This window comes from Pieris napi, chromosome 1 (genome assembly GCF_905475465.1).
Source record: "Pieris napi chromosome 1, ilPieNapi1.2, whole genome shotgun sequence".
NCBI classification, from domain to species: domain Eukaryota; kingdom Metazoa; phylum Arthropoda; class Insecta; order Lepidoptera; family Pieridae; genus Pieris; species Pieris napi.
In genome coordinates, this window is record NC_062234.1 from 11,350,950 (window position 1) to 11,375,138 (window position 24,189).

At 33.6% G+C, this 24,189-nt stretch overlaps 1 protein-coding gene across 3 annotated transcripts; it reads left to right on the forward strand.

The window, feature by feature from the left end:
- The first annotated feature begins 149 nt into the window (after positions 1–149).
- On the forward strand, positions 150–21,101 carry LOC125063422 (ran-binding protein 9). Of its 3 annotated transcripts, none has more exons than XM_047669853.1 (12): positions 150–411; positions 11,114–11,278; positions 11,499–11,701; positions 11,849–12,033; positions 12,894–13,006; positions 13,557–13,714; positions 14,237–14,348; positions 15,290–15,388; positions 16,745–16,816; positions 18,534–18,643; positions 19,150–19,261; positions 20,113–21,101. In XM_047669853.1, exons 1-12 carry the CDS (start codon positions 165–167, stop codon positions 20,244–20,246), a joined length of 1,710 nt encoding a protein of 569 aa, XP_047525809.1. In that variant the 5' UTR covers positions 150–164; the 3' UTR covers positions 20,247–21,101. The 3 variants fall into 3 exon arrangements, with proteins under 3 accessions (XP_047525809.1, XP_047525815.1, XP_047525822.1); XM_047669859.1 differs by having other exon boundaries at positions 11,499–11,689; XM_047669866.1 differs by lacking the exon at positions 16,745–16,816.
- The last annotated feature ends 3,088 nt before the right edge of the window (positions 21,102–24,189 follow it).

Sequence of the window (24,189 nt, forward strand, 5' to 3'; positions counted from 1 at the left end):
AAAAAATGAATGTTTACTCAAATCTGATAAAAGTATAAAAATATTTATATTACTTATATATTTTATATGAGACTATAAAGGCTGAAATAGTCTGTTCATTGTTTCAAGTGCAGTCTCTGGTTTCGCTAAATATGGCAATGTCAATCCTACTTAATGCCAACATAATGACAAAAACTGGATGTGACGTCACTCTAAGTCAAGATATACGGAAATCAGAAATGGCTGCGATGGGTAGTGGACGAGGGACGATGGATTCCCAAAATCAAGTGCAAAGTGATAATGTAGATCGTTTAAAATTGCTTTATCCTAATGTGAACGAAGATGAGACACCGCTGCCAAAATCATGGAGCACGAAGGACAAATTCAGCTACATCGGTCTATCACAGAATAATCTAAGAGTGCACTACAAAGGTAAGAACTTTCAAGGTTTGTTTATGGAGTAGTTAATTGCGATTCTGGTTACTCTATAAAGATGTATTCGCGTACTTAAAAATTTTCGTTTAATACATAAGTATTTATAGGGGTATTTGACGTGTCAGCTTAAATGCAAGCATCGAATCTTAGCTGTCATGCAAACAAAGAAATCAGCTGATCGTATATTTTGTATCAACATTGATGATAAAACATTAACGCTGGCATTTAACAAAGACTTTTTCGTTTACGTTCAACTAAATGTAATATAACAATCGTAATATAATAGACTTAAGGTCTCTCCTTCGAACAAATATCTGTAACAACCTTTACCTATAAATCAATGCTAAGGTATCACTTTTTTGTTAGTTTCTTTGATATGATACGTAAAAATACCACGTACGAGTTGGTATAGCAAGTCATTGTTTTAGTATGCTCTTGATTGAACTTGTTAAAAACATACCTTTTTTATAAATTAGTTTTTTAATAAAATGCTTTTTTTACTTTATTTTCTAAAATAAAAATTGTGTCAAATGGTTTTTTTAATTTTATAACTTGAGTTAAAATGCCAAGAACTTAATGCTATAAAATGGTAAATCTAATATAATTTTTAAACAGAAAGCTGTAAAGTAAAGAAATATAATTGGAAGTATTCAGTCTCAAACAATTGTTTTTATATAAATAGTTTTTAAACATTACACTTAGAGAAATGGATTAAGTAGTTTAACAATAAATATTAAATATTTCTTAAAATATGGGTAAAATATGAAAAAACTATAAATTTTTATTTTTTTTAACTAATTATAAAAGAAGATAAGATTATTATGTATACAATAATTTTCAATTCTCTATATGAAATTGTCGATAGATTTGAAGCTAGTAACAAAAATTATTTACAAATCAGCTTATTTTGCGTTATTCATATTTATATGATTTGATTTGTTTTTATTATTATTTAAAACATCGTAAATGTCTTTGAAAAGTAAAAAAGAAAAGGTTTGTTATCTAATTATTTATCATTATTATTCATTAAGGATTAGATATATGTGGTTAAAGGTTATATTTAAGAACATTTGAGTAAATATTGTAAACTTTAAATAAAATGTATTTGTGTGGTTTGGATTCACTACATTTTAAATAGACATTCCTATATGCTTTTTGTTTGTGTTTGCATCTGGCATTTCAATAACTAATTCCATATTTCATTACACCTGATTGCAGATATTTAAGTATAGACCTAATATTGTCTTTTATTGACAAAACTTTTACACATTTAAAGAAAACACTTTTTTTACCGGATTGAAGTTATGTATTATTTTAAATTTACAATTATTTTACATGGTCACGGTGACCACGCACGTTGTAAAGCACGCGAAACGTCGGAACAATTTAAAATTATGTTAAATAATTGTAAATTTATAAAAATACATAACTTCAATCTGGTAAAAAAGTGTTTTCTTTACAGTTTGTCCTCTTAGCTGATGTAATCTTTCATATAAAAAACTTATTGGCTAAATTCTAACATATAAGATTGTTGTCCCTGTGGTCTTCGTGGCAATCAACTTTAAATGCAATGTAAAATAAATTGTAATTATACAATTTTCTTTAGACACCACATTAATTTATCTGCTGATTAGTATCATTGGTAGTTTTGATACCCAATAAATTTAATTTTTAATTTCGATTAAATTTTACGCGTTTTTATTTTTATACACCTACCGATAGTTGATTATTAAAATCCAATATATACAATATATCACGTCGAGTCGGGTGTCGACCTGTGCTTGAACAAGCCAATGCACTTGCCTAAAATTGTCTAGACTTAGTCTAGACTCCAGACGGAGCATTTTGAGGTCTGTTTTAGTACAAAGACCTTATCAAATGACAATTTTATCGTTAGAATCGACAGGGCTTACAAATCTCACAAGTTGGATTAGTCTGAGTATTTCGAAATAAGTAGAATTATAATAATCTACAATAATTTCTGTATTAAAAATTAATTTCGTTTTCGATGTACTTTGACAATTGACTCATGCAAGAGGACTCTCCAGTAAATTTTTAATATGTGCATTTTGATTTGACACAGTCTAATTCACAAAGCCTTCGTTCGAATGTTATTTATGTCCGTTGCCAGTTGCAGTAGCGATGCAGTCGATGTAAAATTCATAATCTATGTTCTATAATGACCTATTGGCGAATATCGATTGAATTCCCGACTACCTAACTTTTCCCTGCGTTAATAATTGAATTGTTAAAAAAAATGGGTTATCGAAACCAGTATTGAAAACGATTGAAGCACCAAATCACGTATTACAAGATGGTACGCATGAATTAGGAGTGACTATTGTTTTTATTGTCGCTTGAATTAATGCCAACAGTCTTAGATACAATAGAGGAGTTGTGTAGGCAGGGCGTAGATCTTCTGATATTCTACGTAGTATGTTGTAACTATTTGTGACGTGCTTGATTGTTTATGGAAGAATCGATTATTTCCGCGTTTGAAATTGAATGTAATTATATCCTGCTATTTATTATTTTCTGCTGTTATGCTTGAAAGTTAGAATTAAATATTTTTATTTATGGAATACAAAAGATACAGTTGGTAGATGTTATTCAGGACTCTAGGTAATATCCTACATACTAGAAAGTATAAAAATTACCAGCGTGAAGGCTGTTACTTTTATTATGTGATACGTTTTTATATAAATCTTGTTATTCGTATCGTCAAACGTCAAGAAACTTGTATACAATGACGTAAACTAGAAAGCACTCATCTCAGTATTACGCAATTTTTAAATTATTTCTAAACTTGTTTTATACATATACCGGACGGTATATTATATACCCACGTTTGATGTTTGTAATTCTACTCCGAAAGTATTCTTATATGTTTTTTCTTTGTCTTAAGATAAACAACTTTCAAAAAGTGTTATTGCAAAAGAAGATAAGTTCTTACTTTTAAAAATGTCACTTATGTGGATTTCACCCCAAGGGATTCAAAGGTCGTTAGGGAATGAGGTCATGCAGTGCGTGCAACTTTCTGAAAATTACCCTTCGTAAATCTATTCGTAGATCTATTGACATGAATTATGCTAGAACACTGTACTTATTTATATCACTATCTTTTTTACAGTCTTTAATTGAATTTCTTTTTTCATCTAATTATTAAATTTTCAGTCAAATTATACAGTAAAATATTCTACGTAAAATAAAGCAGGTTGATGAATGGATTTAAAAAAATTGTTCTTTAAGGAAACGTTTCTTAGTAGTAGCTACGAAGATGGATTCTATTCCTTGAGACAACAATGTATTGACAGTAAATTATGCAATTCATATACATATGTATTGACACATATTAGCATAGGTTTCTTTATATTATGTCTTTTGAATTTATGTACTTCTGATACGTTAATTACATAATATCATTAATGTCTAAAATGAATTGTATTGCTATAAGCTTAGCTCATCGTTGCTTAAGACTTAACTCGTTTACAATTCGAAAGACTTCTTGTCCTTAGGTCATCGAATGTCTCAAGATCAGTCAGAAGCAATAGGAAGATTGCTCGCTAACTGGATTAAACTTATTCTCATTGTCTTTGTTCGCAGTCAATGAACCGTAGTGCTCATTATAACGTTCTTCAATTGTGGTTTTATACGTTTACCCTAAAAGCATAAATATATACTATATAGGTTTTATTTTAAAGCGTGACTTTGATTTTTTGTGATGTAATTGGCGTGCTTTTTAAAACAAATTTGTTTATCAATTGAAAAACAAATACCTTTACTATGAGTGCTGTACATAACAGCCGTTAGCCACACGATGTTTGTCGCTTACAACATTTACATTTTACATTACTTGACCCACATTTCTACGGAATAAGAATGCAACATAACTAATTATTTACTAATAATAATTATTATAAATACATTAATAATTATTATTGATTGTTTATATATTGTCCATTTAAAATGAATTACACGCTTTACGTACGTACTTTTCTGTGTATTTTTAACACAGAAAAGTACGTACGTAAATAAAAATAAATTTTACTGTAGTGTCATTATAATTGAACCTTTAAATCGTCTCAACGTCGATGTTGTCTCTGCGACCTTTTCTTTTGGTCACTGTGCGTATACGCATACTTTTTTACTACGGAACTACGGTGGTAAAGTTTTCACTTTTCAAATATGAAAATCCTAATACATATACATATTTTAAAAATTGAATTAAATTTCAACATTGATAACTCAAATGCTGAGTCTTTTATAATCCATATTAGTATAGCGAACTTTCATGACCACAAATTACGGAACGTTGGATAGGAGTGATGTATTTAACAAATACTTCTGGTCCAGTTTCTTTGTTTGGTTTTTACAGAATATTCGTATCAAAAATAGTTGACGACACTGCTATACGGCGCTCTGCCAAAACCTACGATGCATATTTCTTCATTAACACTAACATCTGCACTTCTGCCGTAATAGATAAATATAGATCTGGATTTCTTATTCAAACAGAAAATTTAGTATTTACTCGAACGCTAATGTTTGCACGTAGAAGTTTTTAGCAACGTCTGCGTAAAATTTACGGCAAAATATGCGAAAAAGTCCCGAAGTTAAATCATCGCAAAGTACTTTGTCCAGGAACAATATATAATAGAAAGGATCAGCAATGGAAAGATATACGCATTGGTGAAGGGCTTTCGTAACAGGACCGAAATGGTGCATGAGCATCTACTAACTAGGTCAAGCTCGCTTGCGTTCGCGTTGGGTCGCCACGTGGATCCCCACCCTCGCATTACTGCTCTGCATTTTAAATCCATTCTTATGCCCTCGTTGTAAGGTCTATATTCGCTGCCTTTAATAAGCTTGCTGGCCTTGCTTCCGAGGTGCATGAATAGGAATATTAGATAGTTGAGCATTGAAAAATCAACTGTATTTTCCCTAGCAATAGGTTGAGATTACATAAATAAACTTTCTTAAAACAATGGTAATCTTACTTTGTTACGTTTGACATTAGAAGTTTTCAGTTGCTGTGCTCTGATGTTTTTCTTCAGTTGCACAAGATACGTTAAACATAACAAAATTATATTTGCTTTCAGATTTTTCGTAACGGTTCTTTTATACTTTAAATGGTATTTTTTAGTTCAACGATTTTTGTTTTCTATCTAATTTGAGGTCAAGTTCTACTTGCTACGGTGTTAAGAGATTATAATTATATGTATATAATTATGAGTTACCTACTTTTAAGTTAGCTGTGGGTCTTTTGTAAACGCTTACGTACTGTATGACAGTAAAACTGAGCACACTAATTAAAGGGAGTGGATTAGAGTTAATTTAACGTAATTCTCTCTCATTTCACATTTCATTTAGTTTTTGTAAAGTAGGTATGTAGAGGGATTACTTGCCTTTAAAATGTCCCATAGAAATGACTTTCTAATCCCCCATGGATGAATTTCTATGCGTTTCCATAGAAAAGACGTGCTTAAGTTAAATGGATACTTCATGTAAAGAGTGGTTCGTGTTTATCGGTGTCAAGTTGGCCGCCGAATCGATGTAGGTCACACCAATATCGGGCCAAGTTCATTTCACAACGTTAATATCAGAATTATTGAGAATTTGGTTTTAATCTTGCTAAATATTAAAGCAGTGTTGGCCTAGTGGCTTCAGCTTGCGACTCTCATCCCTGAGGTTGTAAGTTCGATCCCCGGCTGTGCACCAATGGACTTTCTGTCTATGTGCGCATTTAACATTCGCTCGAACAGCGAAGGAAAACATCGTGAGGAAATCGGCTTGCCTTAGACCAAAAACGTCGACGGTGTGTGCCAGGCACAGAAGGCTGATCACCTACTAGATTGACAAATGATCATGAAACAGTTACAGAAATCTGAGGCCCAGACCTAAAAAGGTTTTAGCGGCAGTGATTTATTTTTAAATATTATATTATTAAATAACATCACAATTGTTTGCGGACAGCAAGTCAACGTGATAAATTACTTGAGTTTCCATTTTGTTTACTGAGTAACTTAGTATTTTTGTCTGTTGAATTTGTAAGTCTGACATACCTAGCATATTATACGTAGCTTCATAACTTTTACAGCGGTACAAGTCACAAAAACTAGCCTTCTTCGATAAACCTGATTCTATGAGTGAATCTTATTAACAATATCTGAATCGCATGTACTGAACAAGGTTTAATTTGAAATACGTAGAGGAGAGACCTTAGCAGCATTTTATAAAACGGGTTTTAGACGTTGGTAAACTAAAGTAGTTTAAAATAATTAGTAAAATAGTTTATTTAGAATTAAATAGATGATAGAGTATAATCGGCTCCATAGCACCACTTTGCTCTTATTGCTCGTTTATCAGGAAAAACTTTGCATGTTTTGCGATAATGTCGCACATCTCTCGCATTGCTTTGCGTCATTTGCATAATGTTTGCAATAAAAACAAACATTGGTGAATGCTACTTTAGTGGATTAAAATCGAGATACTTTAAATTGTATGTAACGACTTTTTAACGGATATCCGTTAAAACCAGCTCCCAGCTAATGTGTCTCAATCGCAGATATCCCAAGAATTGGAGATTTAGATTTTAGAGTTGTGCCCTCTTCGAGCTTCCACATTGCTTACTCGCCGCACCTCTGGCATAACTTTAAAATCGTCGTGATAAGATTTCTGGATTGGATAAGGACCGAGCAGCTGGACGCGTGAGTGGTGTATGGGGCTCGTGTGAACTGTTTAATGGAAGTGGTTTTCTCTTTTGTAAGGTGGGACGCAGGGTCCGGGAAGAAGACCCCACCTGCCCTATTTCCACTTACGCCTCTGGATGTATCGTACGTGCATATAATATATATGAGCTTGTTAACAAACAGCGCAGGGAAGAATAATATGTCTTTTATCTCTCGATTTTGTTCTGATACTATTGCTACATGTATCTGATTTTGTAACTATCTGTTCGAAGTCAACTTATGGAGCTTAAAGCGTAGTTGTTTATGTTCTGTAACGGGGAAATAGGAAATAGTTTGCAAAAAGTAATTTCTAAATAGACGTATGCTCTGTTTGTTAGCAAAATTATTTAGGTATATAGGTAATGTGTTGTGTCTAATTAGTTGTAGATTTTCCATTGTTTTCCTAACCTTAAGGGCCTACAATTATTTTATATCCTTTCGACATCGGGGCATATAAGAAAATTCATTTAATGTCTTACAATATTTTAGTAACTGACAATACCGTTCTGGGGTACAAAAGTTTTTAGTAAAGTAATTGTAGACCCTTAATACTGTTTACGTTTCTTGGACTTCATGATTCATCATTTCCCATATGGTAAAATTCATTAAATTCATCCTGAATTTTTAGGCTCGATTTTCATACGTATGTGAAGTAGTGCCTCAGTATGCTAAAAATTATAATAATATTAAGTTCAATGAATAAATCGAGAATTGGAGCTGGTGGATTCAATTTATGTAATGCTGTATTTAGTTGCGGGTGTCCCGCAATGCGCTGCTCTTACGTGCCCTGTTGCCTGGCAACAGCCTTAACGGCAAAGGTTAAGGTCATGCGAAAAAGTTTACAATACTTTAAAACATTCGCTTTAACCTCTCAGGTTTTTAAAGCCTGTATTGTAATTGTACCTGATTTTGCTATGCATGAAGACGTAGTCATTGTTAAGGGCACGCTTGAAACTCAGTAATTGATTAGCCCTGAACTTTGTATAGTAAGTGAGCTATAAACACGCTTTATGATTTTTCATACTAAGCCTCGTGCTAATTATGAATTTTTTTATATTGTCAACCACGTTCTTTGTAGCAACTTTTAATACATTTTGCTTAGATGAATCCTAAAGAGTTTTTATTGAAAAGCGCACGGTCCCAGTATTGATTGAAACTCTTCAAAAGTTTGCAAGAAAATTACAGACCACAATGGTCAGGCTTATACATACCTGTCTTTGAAACTGAATCAGTACGAACAGAGCTTGAAAAACACTCGTCACGTTTGTTAGGAATTCTGTTAGTCTTAGGGTAAAATTCAGAATGGTGGAAGATTTTGTAGGAGTAATGCAAAATTTCGAATCCGAATGTTACTGTTAATAATATGTGTAGTATTACTATTAAGAAGAAGACTTAGAAAATAATAACTTATTAAGTTACCAAATCGTCGTCTTTCAGAAGAATATTGCAAAGAATCCTTTCATCATTGCTAAATTAATGAAACTGAATGTTAATAGATAATGTTTTCCTCGTATTCGCGGAATTTAAAGTTTTAATTACTGGAGTGGCTTCATAAAGCGACTCGCCCGTCTACTTTTTGTATTATTATAACGGTTATGGTTTGTATTATAGCTACTAATTTATTGCATGTTTTTATGTTTTATCTAGCTAAATTTTTATGTTCTAGTTTCTTTAATTATTGACACGAGAATTTTGTATTAAGTGTTACTATAAAAATGGATAATTATAAAGTTCTATAAAATGATAATTTTTTATTTTGCAATTAAGTCTTAGTAGTAGTTTAGTTTAGTTTTAAGTTTAGTAGTAAGAATATATACCGGCATATGACAGGCTTCATTTATTAGACTACTTTTCGGCATTCAAAAATTTACAACAATCATCTGATTCATTAATAGAACTGTACTTCTCTATTCATGAGTGTCTCATATTTCTCTCCGTGTGAAAACACCCGTTGATGATTCATTAGAGACAGTAACCGCTGCAGGTGGAGGGCAATGTATTACTCATTGCGAACAAAAAATGCATCAGTATTGTTTGCGATACTAACTACTTGTTTTAAATTGTTCAGTCGTTCACCTTTATCATGAGTCTTTAACCATAATCAGTAATTATTTATTTGTGTATTCGAATTCAAAACAAATTTTGAAAATAGATTAAGGTCGATTTAAAATTAAATTATAGTCATGCTATTTCTTAATCAAATACCTTTACAATGAAGTGTAAGGGTGATACCTAAGCTAAGTCGAGAGCTCTGAAAGTAATTATAATAAACGAAAAAGAACTTACATAATATTTAAATCAAAGTTTGAGTTCTAGCTATTACGCTTATCATGGTATGTGTAAAGTGGAACACGAATGAAGTATTGTTATTATTATTAATGACGTTTTATAGTCTACACGTGATAGATTACCTATATTCGTCATATTTTTTTAATAACAACGCAATATTGAGTTATCTAAAAAGTTTGTTAAAATTTAATTCCATTTCACTCGAATAAAATCGTTCTTTTTAGTCCTGATTAGCTTGTTAATGATAATGGTTTCAAAATTCTTAATATCTTAAAAACTATACGTATATATATAACTGTTGCGGGCAGTACTATCGCAGAATAAATAAATCGCGTTCGTAAACATGGGGTTGTTAACCTGCGCGAGAGACGCTCACATCTTTGGAATACGCACTTTGTTCTCGACCATCCTTCGTGAGAGCAGATATGCGAAAATTGATTTAGCTTTTATTCATTTTATGTCTGCAAATTGTATCAGATATTGCAAAACCTATTTCTACGAAAACGTTTGTAATACATACAAGCTCACCAGATTAACTTTAGATGCGTTAGAAAGTATCACTTTCTGATCGTAAGAATCAGGCGTATTTATTTGGTGGGCGATTTTTAAGATATCTATGCGTTGGCGTGGCGTCTCCATCTACATGAACGCCGTGGTTAGAAACGATTGTTTTGCTGGTAACGGGACTATTTACGCAGTTTTTACTACGGTCGACCTTGATACGCTTGATAATGTTTACCAACACGCGCTCACCGTGCTATTTACGTGTGATTCTAATATATTTAGCAATGAGTTGTGTTTGTGTATGCTAATACATTCACACCATGATACCCACTTTTACTTCCGCATGATATATGCGTTAGCATAAGCAGTATAAATATTAAGCGGGTAACAAGTAGTATATACAAGGCAACCGTGGATGGTTAGATCGGGTTGGCTAGGCCTTTTCGTACATTCCTGGACATAATCCAGGAAGTACTAGAGAAGGGACAAGTTAAAAGTACCCATGACCGACGAGCATGCATGGTGAATGTCATGAAAGTGTCAGGGCCGTAGCAAGTAGAGATCCCTGGTTTCTGCCTACTGCCTTTGTTTTAAAAGGTATGGTGTGATTCGCCTAGTAGTTGAGGCATAAGGTCGTTAACACCGACCACTGACCTTGCGGTTCCAAAAGTTTCGTATTTGGCTGTAATATGTTCCAAGTCTTGATGCGTAACGTTTGTATAATTCTCAACATATTTCCTTGTAAGCTGAAATACCAAAATATGTAAATTAGGTAGTTATGGTACAGTGTTTAAGAATTAAATATTGTAATGTTATAAGGCCGTAACCTGATATCATGAGATACACGCATTTCTATGATATTTGCTATGTTTGTATTCTTGATTTTATAAGTAATTTTTATTAGTAGGTAATTTTATCTAATTCATATCGGAACGCCAAAAGTAAATATTTTAGTAGAACGACGACGATTTCAGAAATAGGTTAATTTTTATATTATTTGACGCTTTATACTATTTTATTTGATAGCAGTGATTTTTATAACTACAGTCAATTTTAAATATTATACTTTAATTATACAGTGTAGGTAAAAAGTATATCAAGAAGTAACACTACTGTTTTTAATCTCAATCAAGTTGCTTATTAGAGCACATGTAATATGAGCATTTGTAATATTACAGGTCATGGCAAAACCCACAAGGATGCAGCCAGCGTACGTGCGACACATCCCATCCCAGCCGCTTGCGGGCTCTACTACTTTGAGGTCCGCATCGTGTCGAAGGGACGAGATGGCTACATGGGCATCGGCCTGTCGGCTCATGGCGTCAACATGAATAGACTGCCCGGTGTGTACTAGCCGCAAGTAAGGGTTCTTAGGTACTCTACTGCTGCGAGAAACATCGCTAGGATGGCCTCTTCACGTACACCTCGCATCTTTAGAGCTCGTACCCGATGACCGCTGACGCGCACGACAAGCCGCTCGAGTATTGCCTCTATACGTATAGGATTTTACAATTATTTCAGTTAATCTTGTGCATCCGTTTTATGTACGACGTGATATTTCAGGCTGGGACAAACACTCATACGGTTACCATGGCGACGACGGACATTCCTTCTGTTCGTCCGGAACGGGGCAACCTTACGGTCCTACCTTTACGACTGGCGACGTCATCGGCTGTGGAGTGAACCTTGTCGACAATACCTGCTTTTATACAAAGAACGGACACCATCTTGGTATCGCCTTCAGAGGACTTCCGGTGCGTGTGATGGTATCTAAGATTTTTCAAAATTATATTTTATTGATAGATAGCTACCGAGGTACAACTACAATTGGCTATTCTAAATTGTTAAAGTATAGGTTGAACTTGTTCTTTATAATTAATTTTATAATGTAATCACGTTAAAATACCTTGCAGGCCAATCTATATCCGACTGTGGGACTTCAGACGCCTGGTGAGGTAGTTGACGCAAACTTTGGGCAGCAGCCGTTCGTATTCGACATTGAAGATATGCTGCGAGAGTTGCGTGCGCGCACGCGTCTCGCAATTGACGAATTCCCACTACCCGATGAGCAGGGCCAGTGGCAGCAGGTGCTTCACAGGTGCTTATGGAATATTATAGATCTTATAAGCCTTTTAGTAAATTTATCTTTTAGATTGAAACTAGGTGTCTAAAAAAACTGCTTTAATAAAATGAGATTTTCTAAATACTGAAGGACATTGAAGTTGTTTTCATTTTCACCGGAATTTGAATCCATTTTGTATTCACTTGACGTGATTAGTAATGGTTTTGGTGATGAATTTTCCATGACTGAGCGTTTTTCAAGGCAATTCTTGCCGCGCACCACCGCTATGTGGAACCAGCTGCCCACTAAATTATTTCCGAATTAATTCGACTTAGGGTCCTTCAAGAAAAGAGCGTACCAATTCTTAAAAGGCCGGCAACGTATTCGCGTAACCCTCTGGCATTGAGAGTTCCTGCCCGTTTGCCCTGTTCTGTAAAAAAAATTGTATTATTGTATTTCTTGTTAAACGGATAGTCCAAAAACCATGACACTACAACTTTTGGTCATGGCCTCAGATACCTAAGTCTGATGCTTGGACATTTTCTTTTCTTCATAGACAAGTAAATGATCATTCTTCTATGGTTGACACGACTTTAAGGCCGGGCGAGCGACAAAGAGGCCTAATCGCCCTCCGAGTTCGGCTGCGTTCGTTAAAAATGACATAATTGTAAAATGTAACATGATCAATTCAATAGTGATTTCCATTTACCTCCTCTATATCCATACAAAATATCTATCAAATAAATAAAATTAAAATTTTCTTTTGAAAAATCCAACCATTCTATCAGTATTTTCTTATGACGTTGTCACAACTATCGTCGGTAAACCGACATTACAGACAACCGATTTTTTTAAAAGTTCGATAATTTTCTAACTCTGTCTTTGTCTTATTGCAGAATGGTGTCATCATATTTGGTACACCATGGATACTGTGGATCAGCTCAATCCTTCTCCCGCGCCACAGGCCAACATATACACGAGGATATCGCCTCAATCAAAAATCGACAACGTATGTATAATTCGTAATAAAATTTCGGGGTTGCCATGGGTTAGCACTTAATTCTTAATCACCAGCCTGTTTTTTGCCTATATAAATATATAGATAATATTTTTTTTTTAATACAGACAATTTATTATGACAGAATAATCGTCAATGAGACATTAAAAATATTATACTCTTGTGTCAAATAATCTGTGCGGAAGAGGAACCGGCGGCTTCTTATTAATATAAAAATTTGCTACGCGTTTTATTTATTAATGAAAATATTATTTATTGAATCAAAGTTTCAAATAAATCTAACATCCCCTGACATTAGTCAAATCGATACATACACTTTATGAGTAACATAAAGAGTTCTTTGTGAAACTATTACAGTTTGCTACTACTATTGAGCATTTTCAAACATTTTTTTTATACCCAGAGACGTACTTTAGTCATTTATTCGATAACTTAAGCTTTGTAAATATTTAAATAATAACCACGAATACAATGCACAAATCAGTTATTGGCTAATGGGCATTAAATTACCTTTATATTAACAAACAAAATAATGTTACAGGGATATCTTCGTTGGTGCTAAGCGGGCGTATCGGCGAGGCGATAGAGAGCACACGGCGTTGGTATCCGGGACTCTTGGAGAGAGATCCAGACCTACTCTTCCTCCTAAAGTGCCGCCAGTTTGTTGAGATGGTCAATGGCACGGCTGATGATGCACAGGTTTGTCTAATCACACATCATGTCATATTCTTTTTGACGTGACAACTTCTCATAAATCGATGAAAGCCGGCTGCACGCGCGCTAAAGCATGACTTATTGTCCCGTTACGCTCATTGTACGCGTCCGCCGGATCTATCGCTCTACCACTGGATTGGCCTATGCGTTCGAGGATTCTCTCCTTATTTGTATCCGTAAAAAATATTAAATATATCAATAAAAATGATTTAATTTTATGCATAAAACTATGCAATGATCTCATCAATTTTGTCACTTTAAAGTGACAACGTCATAACAAAATATTGAAAGTAGATAGAATATGTATAGTGTAGTGTATAAGGCAAAATTACGTAGTATTTGTTCACAAATTGAATCAGGTATATTCCAACAATTACATTAAAATCGTTTCAGTAGTTTTTAAGATGCATCCCGGCATTCACAATAGATACCTAGGTAAATAAGGGTAATATGTATTTGAAAGTAGTTTTATTTTTCTATATTACATTTTTTTTTATCACCTTCCAGCAATGCGGTGGGACCAACCACAATGGCGTGGCGACGTCGGTGATATCTCACACCTCGAGGGCGCATTCGCCCTCCTCTGACCACCACACTCACAACGGCCTCCATACTAATGGTGAATACTGATGATTCATTTTTATCTTTATATTTACAACGTAAATGTAATTACCAATAAGCTATTTTCAATAGTTATATTTAATAATAGAAACATATATACAGTACCCGGCCATTTATAAGCATCGTGCTTTAGAAAGAGATACTCGGCTAGCTTCGGCTTCGTATAGCGCCGTCTCTGTCTCCTAATAGATAGAGTCTGGCTAATGAAAGAAGATAATGAAAAAGCGCGGCAAATTGAAAAAAAATTAATATGGTATCCCTAAAAGTTTGATATATTTTGTGGATTAAAATAACTTGATACTTTATTTTATTATTTTTTACATTGATAGTAACTGTATTTCTATGAAATTAAATACTATACGTGTTTAGTCTTTTACTATTGATATTTAAAATGACTAGAATTGGATGGAAAACTAAAACTAAATTTATTATAAAACACAACTTTATTCGGAATAATCAAATCCTGCGAAAGAAACGAAATATTCTATCAAATAAAACAAAGTTTAGGCTATTATACCTTTTAACTATTCGGAAAAAAAATATATAATAGAAATAATAATGAGTAATTGCATGAAATATCAAGACAATAAATCTAAAAAATCCATTGAAATTTTGTGTTGCCATCCAAAAGTTTTCAAATAATTCAATTATCTTCTTTCATTAGCCAGACTCTACCGGACTGTTAGTGTTTCGTGTGACAGAGATGACGCTCTACAAAGCTAGTATCTCTTTCTAAAGCACGATTCGACTTATAAATGGCCTGGTACTGTAAATGGTGTATAATTTCGTTTACTTTTAAGAAAGCCTATTCTGGGGGTATTCCTTTATCACTAGGACCAGTGCTTTGATTGGTCCAGGATGGAGGTCGGAGGATGCGCACTAACCTCCAAAATCTATTTTAAAGGAAATACGGTTATATACAAAATTGTGCTTTTACAGGGGTGACAGATATAGAACAGAAACAAAATTGTGATGTAGAAATGGTGCCGGCGCCACCCGCTACGGATTCGGCCGATTCACCCAACGGTGAGATCGACGGTAAGTACTTTTACGATGTTATTAAAGTTTTAAGAATTTAGAACTATGTAATTTAAATATAAACACTGATATATATGTTTGGAAATTGACTCAAGAAGTAAATTACTGAATTATTTCTCCATTCTTCCGTCTGTTACAACGAAAGGAATTGGTCTTTGGGAATTAATTAATTTAACAATATGTAGTATTGTCTTTTATTGACATAACTTTTGAAAAATTATGTTAAATAATTGTAAATTTATAATAATACACTTTAATCCGGTTAAAAAGTTTTTTCTCTAAATATATGTAGCGTCAAATTAGCCTAATTACTATATGGTTTACGAATCTCCAAGATCCAAGGAGAGGTCCTAAAGATATTAAGAAGGAATTTAATTTAATTAGACACAAAACATTTACGTTTTAAAATTATTTAATAATTATGTAAATACATGGTTAATTATTATTTGCACATCATATCACTCATACATAATATTTTATTTATAATTATCGTTTTATAACATTTATATTTTATTTGCTCGTCGCTTTTTAGTTATACTTATTTAATATTACTATTAATATAATATATGTGTCTATAGTATTTTGTATAAACTAACACCATCCCATTTCGATAACAAAATTTCGATTTATTTGAAACTTTCATTGTAGTCTAAGGTTTAATACGAAATATGCAGAGAAGACTAGAAATAATAAACCCAAGTTCACATAAGAAACATTGGGTTACCGTTTTATATTGCAATGTTTTTCTTGGGATGTCATAACTTAGTTAGCATGCGGCCTTGTTAATCACGCCATCCGCCATTTGCCCGGGCTTTGGACAAGATTCACGTATTGCCTTAATATTAATAAGCAAATTGAGCAAATGCAATGTATTTAAGCAATAATGGTTTGGGCAGAAGTTCAGTTTTAATGACGCAATAAGTGGATCTTTTCCTGTGTGGGACTTGCACTTAGGGCTTCTTATGTCATTTGCGCCCACGCATGAGTCATCACCGGGAATTACAGGAAGTACCAATGGTAAGAAATGCGTTTTGATGATTTTTAAGGGAATACGGCCGAGTCTAAAAGAAAATATACCTAGACTCGATCGTCTTGCCATTTTAAATTGTCATACACTTGTAATGCTGCCAGAAGATTGCTCTCTAAACTACAATTAGCCATACCCGTAAATTGTATATATTTTGAAAAGATCACTGTATAGGTTAGGAATATTTAGGAACTTATGCTGCTTAGTGACATGGGTAAACATAGAATTACTAGCTTTTGCTATTGCCAATACGGCACACGTGAAAATGCATGTGGGGTGGTCGCGCCCTAAGTGAAGGGTCGCAGGTTGAGCGAGGGTGGTGGTTTTAGGTCCGGAGCCAGTGAAAGGCATGCCGGGCGTCACCGCGTGCGTCGCCGCCCTGCTATCGCCGCGCCGGTTCGGTGCGTATCGTACTAATGTCGACCGGTCGTGACACGCGCTAGCTAACGTTATTAATATTAACAAGTTTATTCGAGTCTCAGCAATTTGTTTTTGGGAGCGTTCAAGTATTACGTAACGCAATTTTTGGAGATTATTGCCCCCCCCCCCCCTCATGTAAGTCGCCGTAACGTTATTCAGTACCCAAGTATAGTAAAACGTTTCGTGACCACCTAGTGACTCTTTAGTTACTATTATGTGGTGTAAGTCGAAAAAAATATTAACAATAACGCGTAATTTAATCGCCGCCCCGCATCGTAACGTTTTACAAAAGGACCCCCCTAAATACGTTACGTAATACTTGAACGCTCCCTTTAATAGGAAATTTTCCCGTTTGAAATGTTTCTTAAGATGACCTAACGAATCACTTTAAATTTCTTTACTCACTTTTAATTATATAGTTTGATGCGAACGGGTCACCAGTGTACTAATTAGCTATCGCTTGACACGAAACCTGGTCAGTGTGTTGGCGTGAGATTGTGCGTGCACTTGGTCTCTTCGACTGACTTCTCTCTTATCAATTTAACAACTGTTGTCGTTTAACATTATTCATTTTCATAATCTAAGTTCATCGGTTGAATTTGCTGGAATAAAAATATTTGGTTGCAACTCAAATTTAATTTTTAAAGTGAAACTTTTTAAGCCGCATGAGGGTAACAAGTTTACGAATGAAACTCAATAATAATAATATTAGGGTCACAATGACCGAAATGAAGAAGACAGACCGATTGAGAGAGTGAGAAGGGCGTATCGAAATACCTTATAGAAATTTTATTTTTTAAATAAAAATTTCTTAAAGAGAGTATTAGTATTTTATATTTAATGCAAAATAATTTATTGAATTCTCAAATGAATTATTTTATATTTAATGCAAAATAATTTATTGAATTCTCAAATGAATTCATTAAATTCCTAACATATCTTCCTTTCCTTCCCTCCATCTAAGTCTCGGTAATGTAAAGTTTTATATTTGTATAAATCAAGACTTAAAAATTAGTTTGCCAAAGAACTTTTCACTTCTGACATGTGTACTTTGTACGCACGCACCAATTTTTGCAAATATTTCTAGTTTACAGCAAATTTGACGATTCTATGATGTCCATTTGAATGAACTTATTTGCATTGGTCTAAGACTTCAATGCTTGTTGCAATGAAAAATTTAACATTTCATCATTGGTTGAGCATGCAGATTAATGGGATGGTTATCAAAACGGCGATATATTATATTATGCATGTTCCTTGTTTTCTATATATATATTATCTATATACAACGCATGATATACACGGACGGATACATACACACAAACTATCACGTTTATCGATATCATGACGTCACTTTCCGAAATCCCTTACCACGTCTGTGTGATTGGTTATCGATTAAACTAATTTCTTAATTATTTAGCGAATAAGTAAGTACCTAGATATAATTTTTCTTATATTAAAAATTACCACCGATTCAAGTAATTTATGTAAATTGACAGTGTTCGACTTCTGTTGTGTCAAATCAGAATATATATTAAAGTAGCCAAAGTATATAAATGCTTTAAAGAGAAACTTTGTAACTGATTTGAATTAGTTGTGTGTTTCTGGTGTACCGTAAGTTCTCACTAGCAAAGAATAATTTGTTTCTGGTTATTTAAAAATATTATATACGTAATAACAGATATATTATATATACAGAAGGTGAAGCTTGCCGCGTAAGCGTGGAACGTATGCTCTCGTTCGGACGAGAGCTGTATGCCATGAGCCAGAAGTTGTCACAGGACCATTTCCACAAGTCAATGCTAGAGGTATAGTATAAGTTTACCCACCTAATCATCAGACTTAGCCCGTAATTTTCAGGCACCAAGGTTATATTATTATAATTGAAAAGGTAACAGATTTCTATATTATTTTCCGATTACATCAGTTTCAAGTCATTGAAAGAAACATTTAAAAAATAATTCTAAAATGCGTACATGCGAATATCATAATTATCGAAATGTGAATTTTGTTAGAAAATAATAATTTCTTAATAATTTTTTAATATCTTGTCAATAGTGGAAATCGGTATAGTTTTTTTCGATTCTGTAAGTGAACTCGAACTTCGCTCATGTCTGATATTGGCCGAAGATGCGTAATTGAATTGAAGTCACAAGTGAATTTGGTAATTGGGCTTACCTCCTGGATTTATGAATGTATACTAAATGCGTCAAGCGGTTCTTATACAACAGAATCATTCTATTGTAACATTGCATTTTTAAGGAATTGGTAGAAATTAAACACATTTATTGGGAAATTATAATGTACATTGCAGGATGCCTTTAGCCTGTTAGCTTATAGCAACCCATGGGACAGCCCGCTGGGCTGGCAATTAGAGCCGGTGCGCCGCGAGGCTGTCTGCGAAGCGCTCAATTCCGCTATACTGGGTAAGTATACATTACACTGCATAAACAAGCAGAAAAGTAAAAACTATGTGGAAACTCTTTATAATAATTTAAAATATTAAAAAAAAATAAGTTAGGAAAATAAATATACTCGTTAATAGGTTATTAGTGCTAGAAATTTTTAGCTATACCTATTTCTTTTCCAAAAATGGACGAGCAAATTGAATTAAGCAGAGCTTAAAATTGTTTTTAAGTGAAAATCACAAATGACGATATAAATATATATTTTTTTATATTCAATTAATCGTTGACTTATTCACTTAGTAACGTTGCCTATTACTTGTTTTGATAATGCTTTGGTAAATTTTTCTTTTCTTTGCTATCGAATTAGTGTTAAGATGCTGTAATGCTATACTCGGACTTTTAATTCCGTAGAATTCTGACAGCTATCATTTTTTGACATGTCAGAGATTACAAACCTTTTTGGCCTGGCACATTTTTCAATTTCAATACGAGTCAACATCTGTCTCTATACAAACATTTTATTTGTTAATGAATGTATTCATTTTATTAAGTGCGGTGCTCAACACTATAAGTGGTTTTACGGATTTAAAGATAACATTTAATTTTATTTTTACCTTTTTGTAGGTTAAAAATAAAAAAAATACGTAGCATTTTATTTTATTGCCCTAAAATTGGTGAAATTTGTCCGTTTTTCGGTGGAGAACTTTTTTAGTAGCAACATTTATGAAATGTCAGAACTCAACGGAATTAGAAATCAGAGTATAGATAATATAATTAATAAAATTCGTATAATTAAATCGTAGAGTTCATCCTACGCTAAATTAACTACATAAAACTACAACTGATTATAATAAATCTGTCCTATATAGAGTTCCAAGGCATGCCGTGGATATCGCCGGTGGAAGCGTGCGTGTCGCACTCCCGTGAGCTCCTCCGGCGTATGGCGCGAGCGTCCCTCGGCGCCTGTGCCTTCGCCGACCTTCCCGCACTTCTGCGCCGCTGACCCCCGCGCGCCGCGACCCGCGCTCCCCGCCCCCACCGTCATCGCCACTGATGTTGTCCCTTTCGATCGAATCATTTACAGCTTAACGGAGTGAGACGAATATATCGTAAGCGTTTTGTTTTTGTCTCCTTACGGATTATTTAGCGGAGTGAGACATCGTGCCCCTGTTTGGAATCGTTTTACATTGTATCTCTTGTTTATGGAGTGCCGACAAATGACCAAAGTACTTACGCTTTTCATTTTGATAGTTGATTTTATCGTGTCCTGACAAAAATTAAAATTGCGGTGAGCTTAAATTGCAGTGGTCGGTGCGAACGATATGGACGTTACTAGCGGGTGTGCTCGTTAATCGGAGGTGGTAAACGATATCACTTCCGACTTTAATACATAGATATATTATAGAATATAAATATTAATATAAATCGGTAACGCGGGGCACTACTTATGTTATACGATAGCGAGCACTTACATAGTCATTGTATGGTATTCATGTACGATCGCCCTGTTTTTGATTTTGTATATGGATTTGTGATTCATCAAATGTATTTGTCTACGTAACACGCAGATAAAAAAAAATAATAAATGTTCTAAAATGCTTGTTACAATGAAGACGCGTTTTGTGGAATTATGTATGGCCTACGATTGGTTGCAATGTACAATAGGCAGTAGCGTGGGTTGTAGGGTTTATAAGACTTATAGTGCCGCCGCTTAAACCTAACTTTACCGAGCTTTTTGTTGGCCAATTAATTGGAAGCGAGTGAGCGGCCGCCCGTATGTGTTCATTACAATTTTTCCAATACCTAAATCAATTCGAAAGTCAATCAAATTTATAACTTAGCCTGTTTTAACAAACACTAACAAAAATGGCTATTTAAATTTATTTTGACTTGAATTTTCATGAATCTCCCAATTGCAATTTTGTATCTAAGGGTAAGATTCGGAAACGAGACTTAGAGCGAACTGCGATCCCCAATAGCAGTCTCATTTCTGAATATTACCTAAAGCTAGTGATAGGTATAAAAAAATATTTTCTTTTTCATAACGCCCTGTATCTTTCATACTGTTCTTAATTTTGTAAAAATATTTTTTATTCGTGATTTTAAATAATGACTAGACGAGTAGCTGCCAATTAATTGGCTAAAAAAATAAATAATATAATAATTATAATGTGAGACGAACTGTTTGCAAGTAGTTGATTAAGAGTTAAGGTCACTGCTTTTGGTGCACACGACCGGTTACGTAACTTACGTACAGTAAATAATTTCGGATGTATAAATATTGCTTTTCATTGATCACACCTTGGCAATCTAATATATAATATTCTCGTGTCACAATGTTCGTTCCCAAACTCTTTCGAAACGGCTCGACCGATTCTTATGACGACCGATTATAATATTTGCATAAATTATATAAATTTATACAGCATACAAAAATACTTACAACCGTCAATTGTCACCCCTCTACGACACCTATTTTTTATTATAGCCGAAAGTTATTTTTATTGAACTAAATTTTTTTTTCCTAGAAAAAATAATATACATGGCAAAACGACGTTTGCTGTGTAAACTTTTTTTATAAGACAGGAGTCAACCGAGCTCTTAGAATTTACCTACAACACCAGGAAGCTTGAAAATTTGTTGCAGGCCTTTAATTTACTGGTACTCCTCTCTTGATGGCCCCTGAGTCGAAACTGTTCGGAAATACGTCGAATGGCAATACTTATTTAAGTATTTGTATCGACGTTTTAATATTTTTGAAAGCGAACACGTTTTACATAGATCTAGTAAAGCTATTGGACCCTTCAAGTATTTTCTTCCGTTTTAGTACCAAACTTTCCGGAGGGCTACTGAAATTGTCCATAAAACAATTTTAGCCTGTTCTATATTAAGTTGGTATTTAATTGTATTGTGCTAAGGTTTTCAAAAGATTGGAGTCGTCAGTTTTACTTCACTTTCGAACCTGGTTTTGATTTCATGAATATTAAATTAGCTGTACATTAATTAGTTTTATATTGGCTTTTATAGTTATCCCACGGAAGTGAAAATGCTCTCTTTGAAAGACCCGTGTCGTGTGCCCAGTTTGATGTAAAATATTATATGACCTTTCGCCGATTTCTAATAGCAGTGAGAATGTTTTGTAGGTACAGTTGGACGCACTAACATATTAAAAAAAATTATGTACGCGTTTTGTTGTAATATAATGCGGAGGTTTTCATGGAAATGTAAATAGACTTAGATGTGTTAGTGCGCCGGGCTAAGACACTGCTTTGTAAAGACGATTCTACAATATTGTTCGTATATTGTATTGTTTTCTTTTTTAATAATATATTGTGTTTAAACCGTCAAAATGATTTTTATTTCTGCATAACCTACAAGGTACTCTTGTATTACCTTGGTCGTAAATGAACATTGGTCATTATTTATATATTTATTTGCTCAACGGTATTCCTACAGCTACTTACTAATCAATATTCAATCAATTACACTGTACACAAAAGCCAAAAACAGAATACACATTTAAACATACACAAAGCACAGTTTCACCTATACAAACACAAAAAATATACAAAGAATATTTATAATAAATTCTAAGTTATGTTTTAGTAATTAGTTTTTTCTATATTGTGCAAATTTAATAGTCGAATTTTTTGGCTTATTTCTGTGTCACGCTATTTTGGCGCTGGATTGAGGTTAGGTCCGAATTTATATATATTCTGAAATAATTTAATATGCAATTAGCACAACGTCGCAGTTCTCATCGTGTTAGGGTTGCCGGGTTTATCGCAAACATTATCAATGTATTTTATGTTATTGTTTCAACATAGTTTTTGCACATTCTCCGTAATGTGTAAACAAAACACTTCACATCTTTTATAGGGAATGTCACTTATAAATTATGATTCATAGTTCAATTTGCGACCACACAGGCTGAATGGGCTATTTGACAAGATTTTAAAAACAATTTTAGATATTTATTAATGACTCAAAATCTACTCAAATTGTTATTTTTTATTCTAGCTTTAAAATTCAAATTACACATTAATTTTGAGACCCGCTAGAACGCTTCGAACAAGATGGCGTCGCAACAGTCCCTATAACATACCATGTCAGTAAACATGGTAACAAACGCCATGTTTTTTACGTGTTATATTATTTTTAGATCAAAAACAATCTCCGACGAAATTAATTTTCAAGGTAGTATAAGGATCAGACAGGCGATGAAATTATTCACTGGCATGGTACGTCATAATCGATTCGACTTATCTGTGACCGTTTAATATCACGTGACTGGCGTATATACAATACGTTTAATTAATGATATTTGATAAATTAATGATTACAAGTTATATTACTCCATAACGCTTTTTATGTTTTATACAGATTACTATCAATAACATTTCATTTATGCATAATATCAAATAGGCTGGCTATTGACCCAAATATAATATTATTCTTTGAATTGCTACTGTAATAATAAAACTAATCCTGGTCGAGGTAACAATTAAAAATATGATGAGAGATATTATGTCAGTTAGTTACAGTATTCAAACGTTTATTCATGAACGTAAGTCGTTGTTTGATTGGAAATGATTATTAGTGTATTATGTATGAGAAATCGATGGCAATACAGGTTGTAGAACACGCAAACCGCAAGCAAATAGTATAGTTTTAAAATTCAAATTGAATAATACACAAAGGCGATATAATAACATTTATACATTTAATCATTTTATATGATTGTGAGTGCGTTGCCGGCCTTTTATAATTACTTCGCTACTCGTATACATTGCTCACAAATAAAAATAAATATATACCTTTAGCCTTATGACTAGTAAACATTGGAAATAGTAGATAATTATTCCTATTGTAAAGAAACGTAAATTTCAACACCCTCCAATTTAGTCGGGAGTCCATTGATTATAACGAATCATTGAATAATTATG

What these genes read in the sequence shown, in the direction of transcription:
- LOC125063422 (XM_047669853.1), top strand. Translation starts at nt 165, where the DNA reads ATGACAAAAACTGGATGTGACGTCACTCTAAGTCAAGATATACGGAAA. An exon ending in TGGCAGCAGGTGCTTCACAG is followed by an intron (nt 12,034 to 12,893) that starts GTGCTTATGGAA and finishes GTCTTATTGCAG; the next exon opens with AATGGTGTCATCATATTTGG. An exon ending in ACCCAACGGTGAGATCGACG is followed by an intron (nt 15,389 to 16,744) that starts GTAAGTACTTTT and finishes TGGTGGTTTTAG; the next exon opens with GTCCGGAGCCAGTGAAAGGC.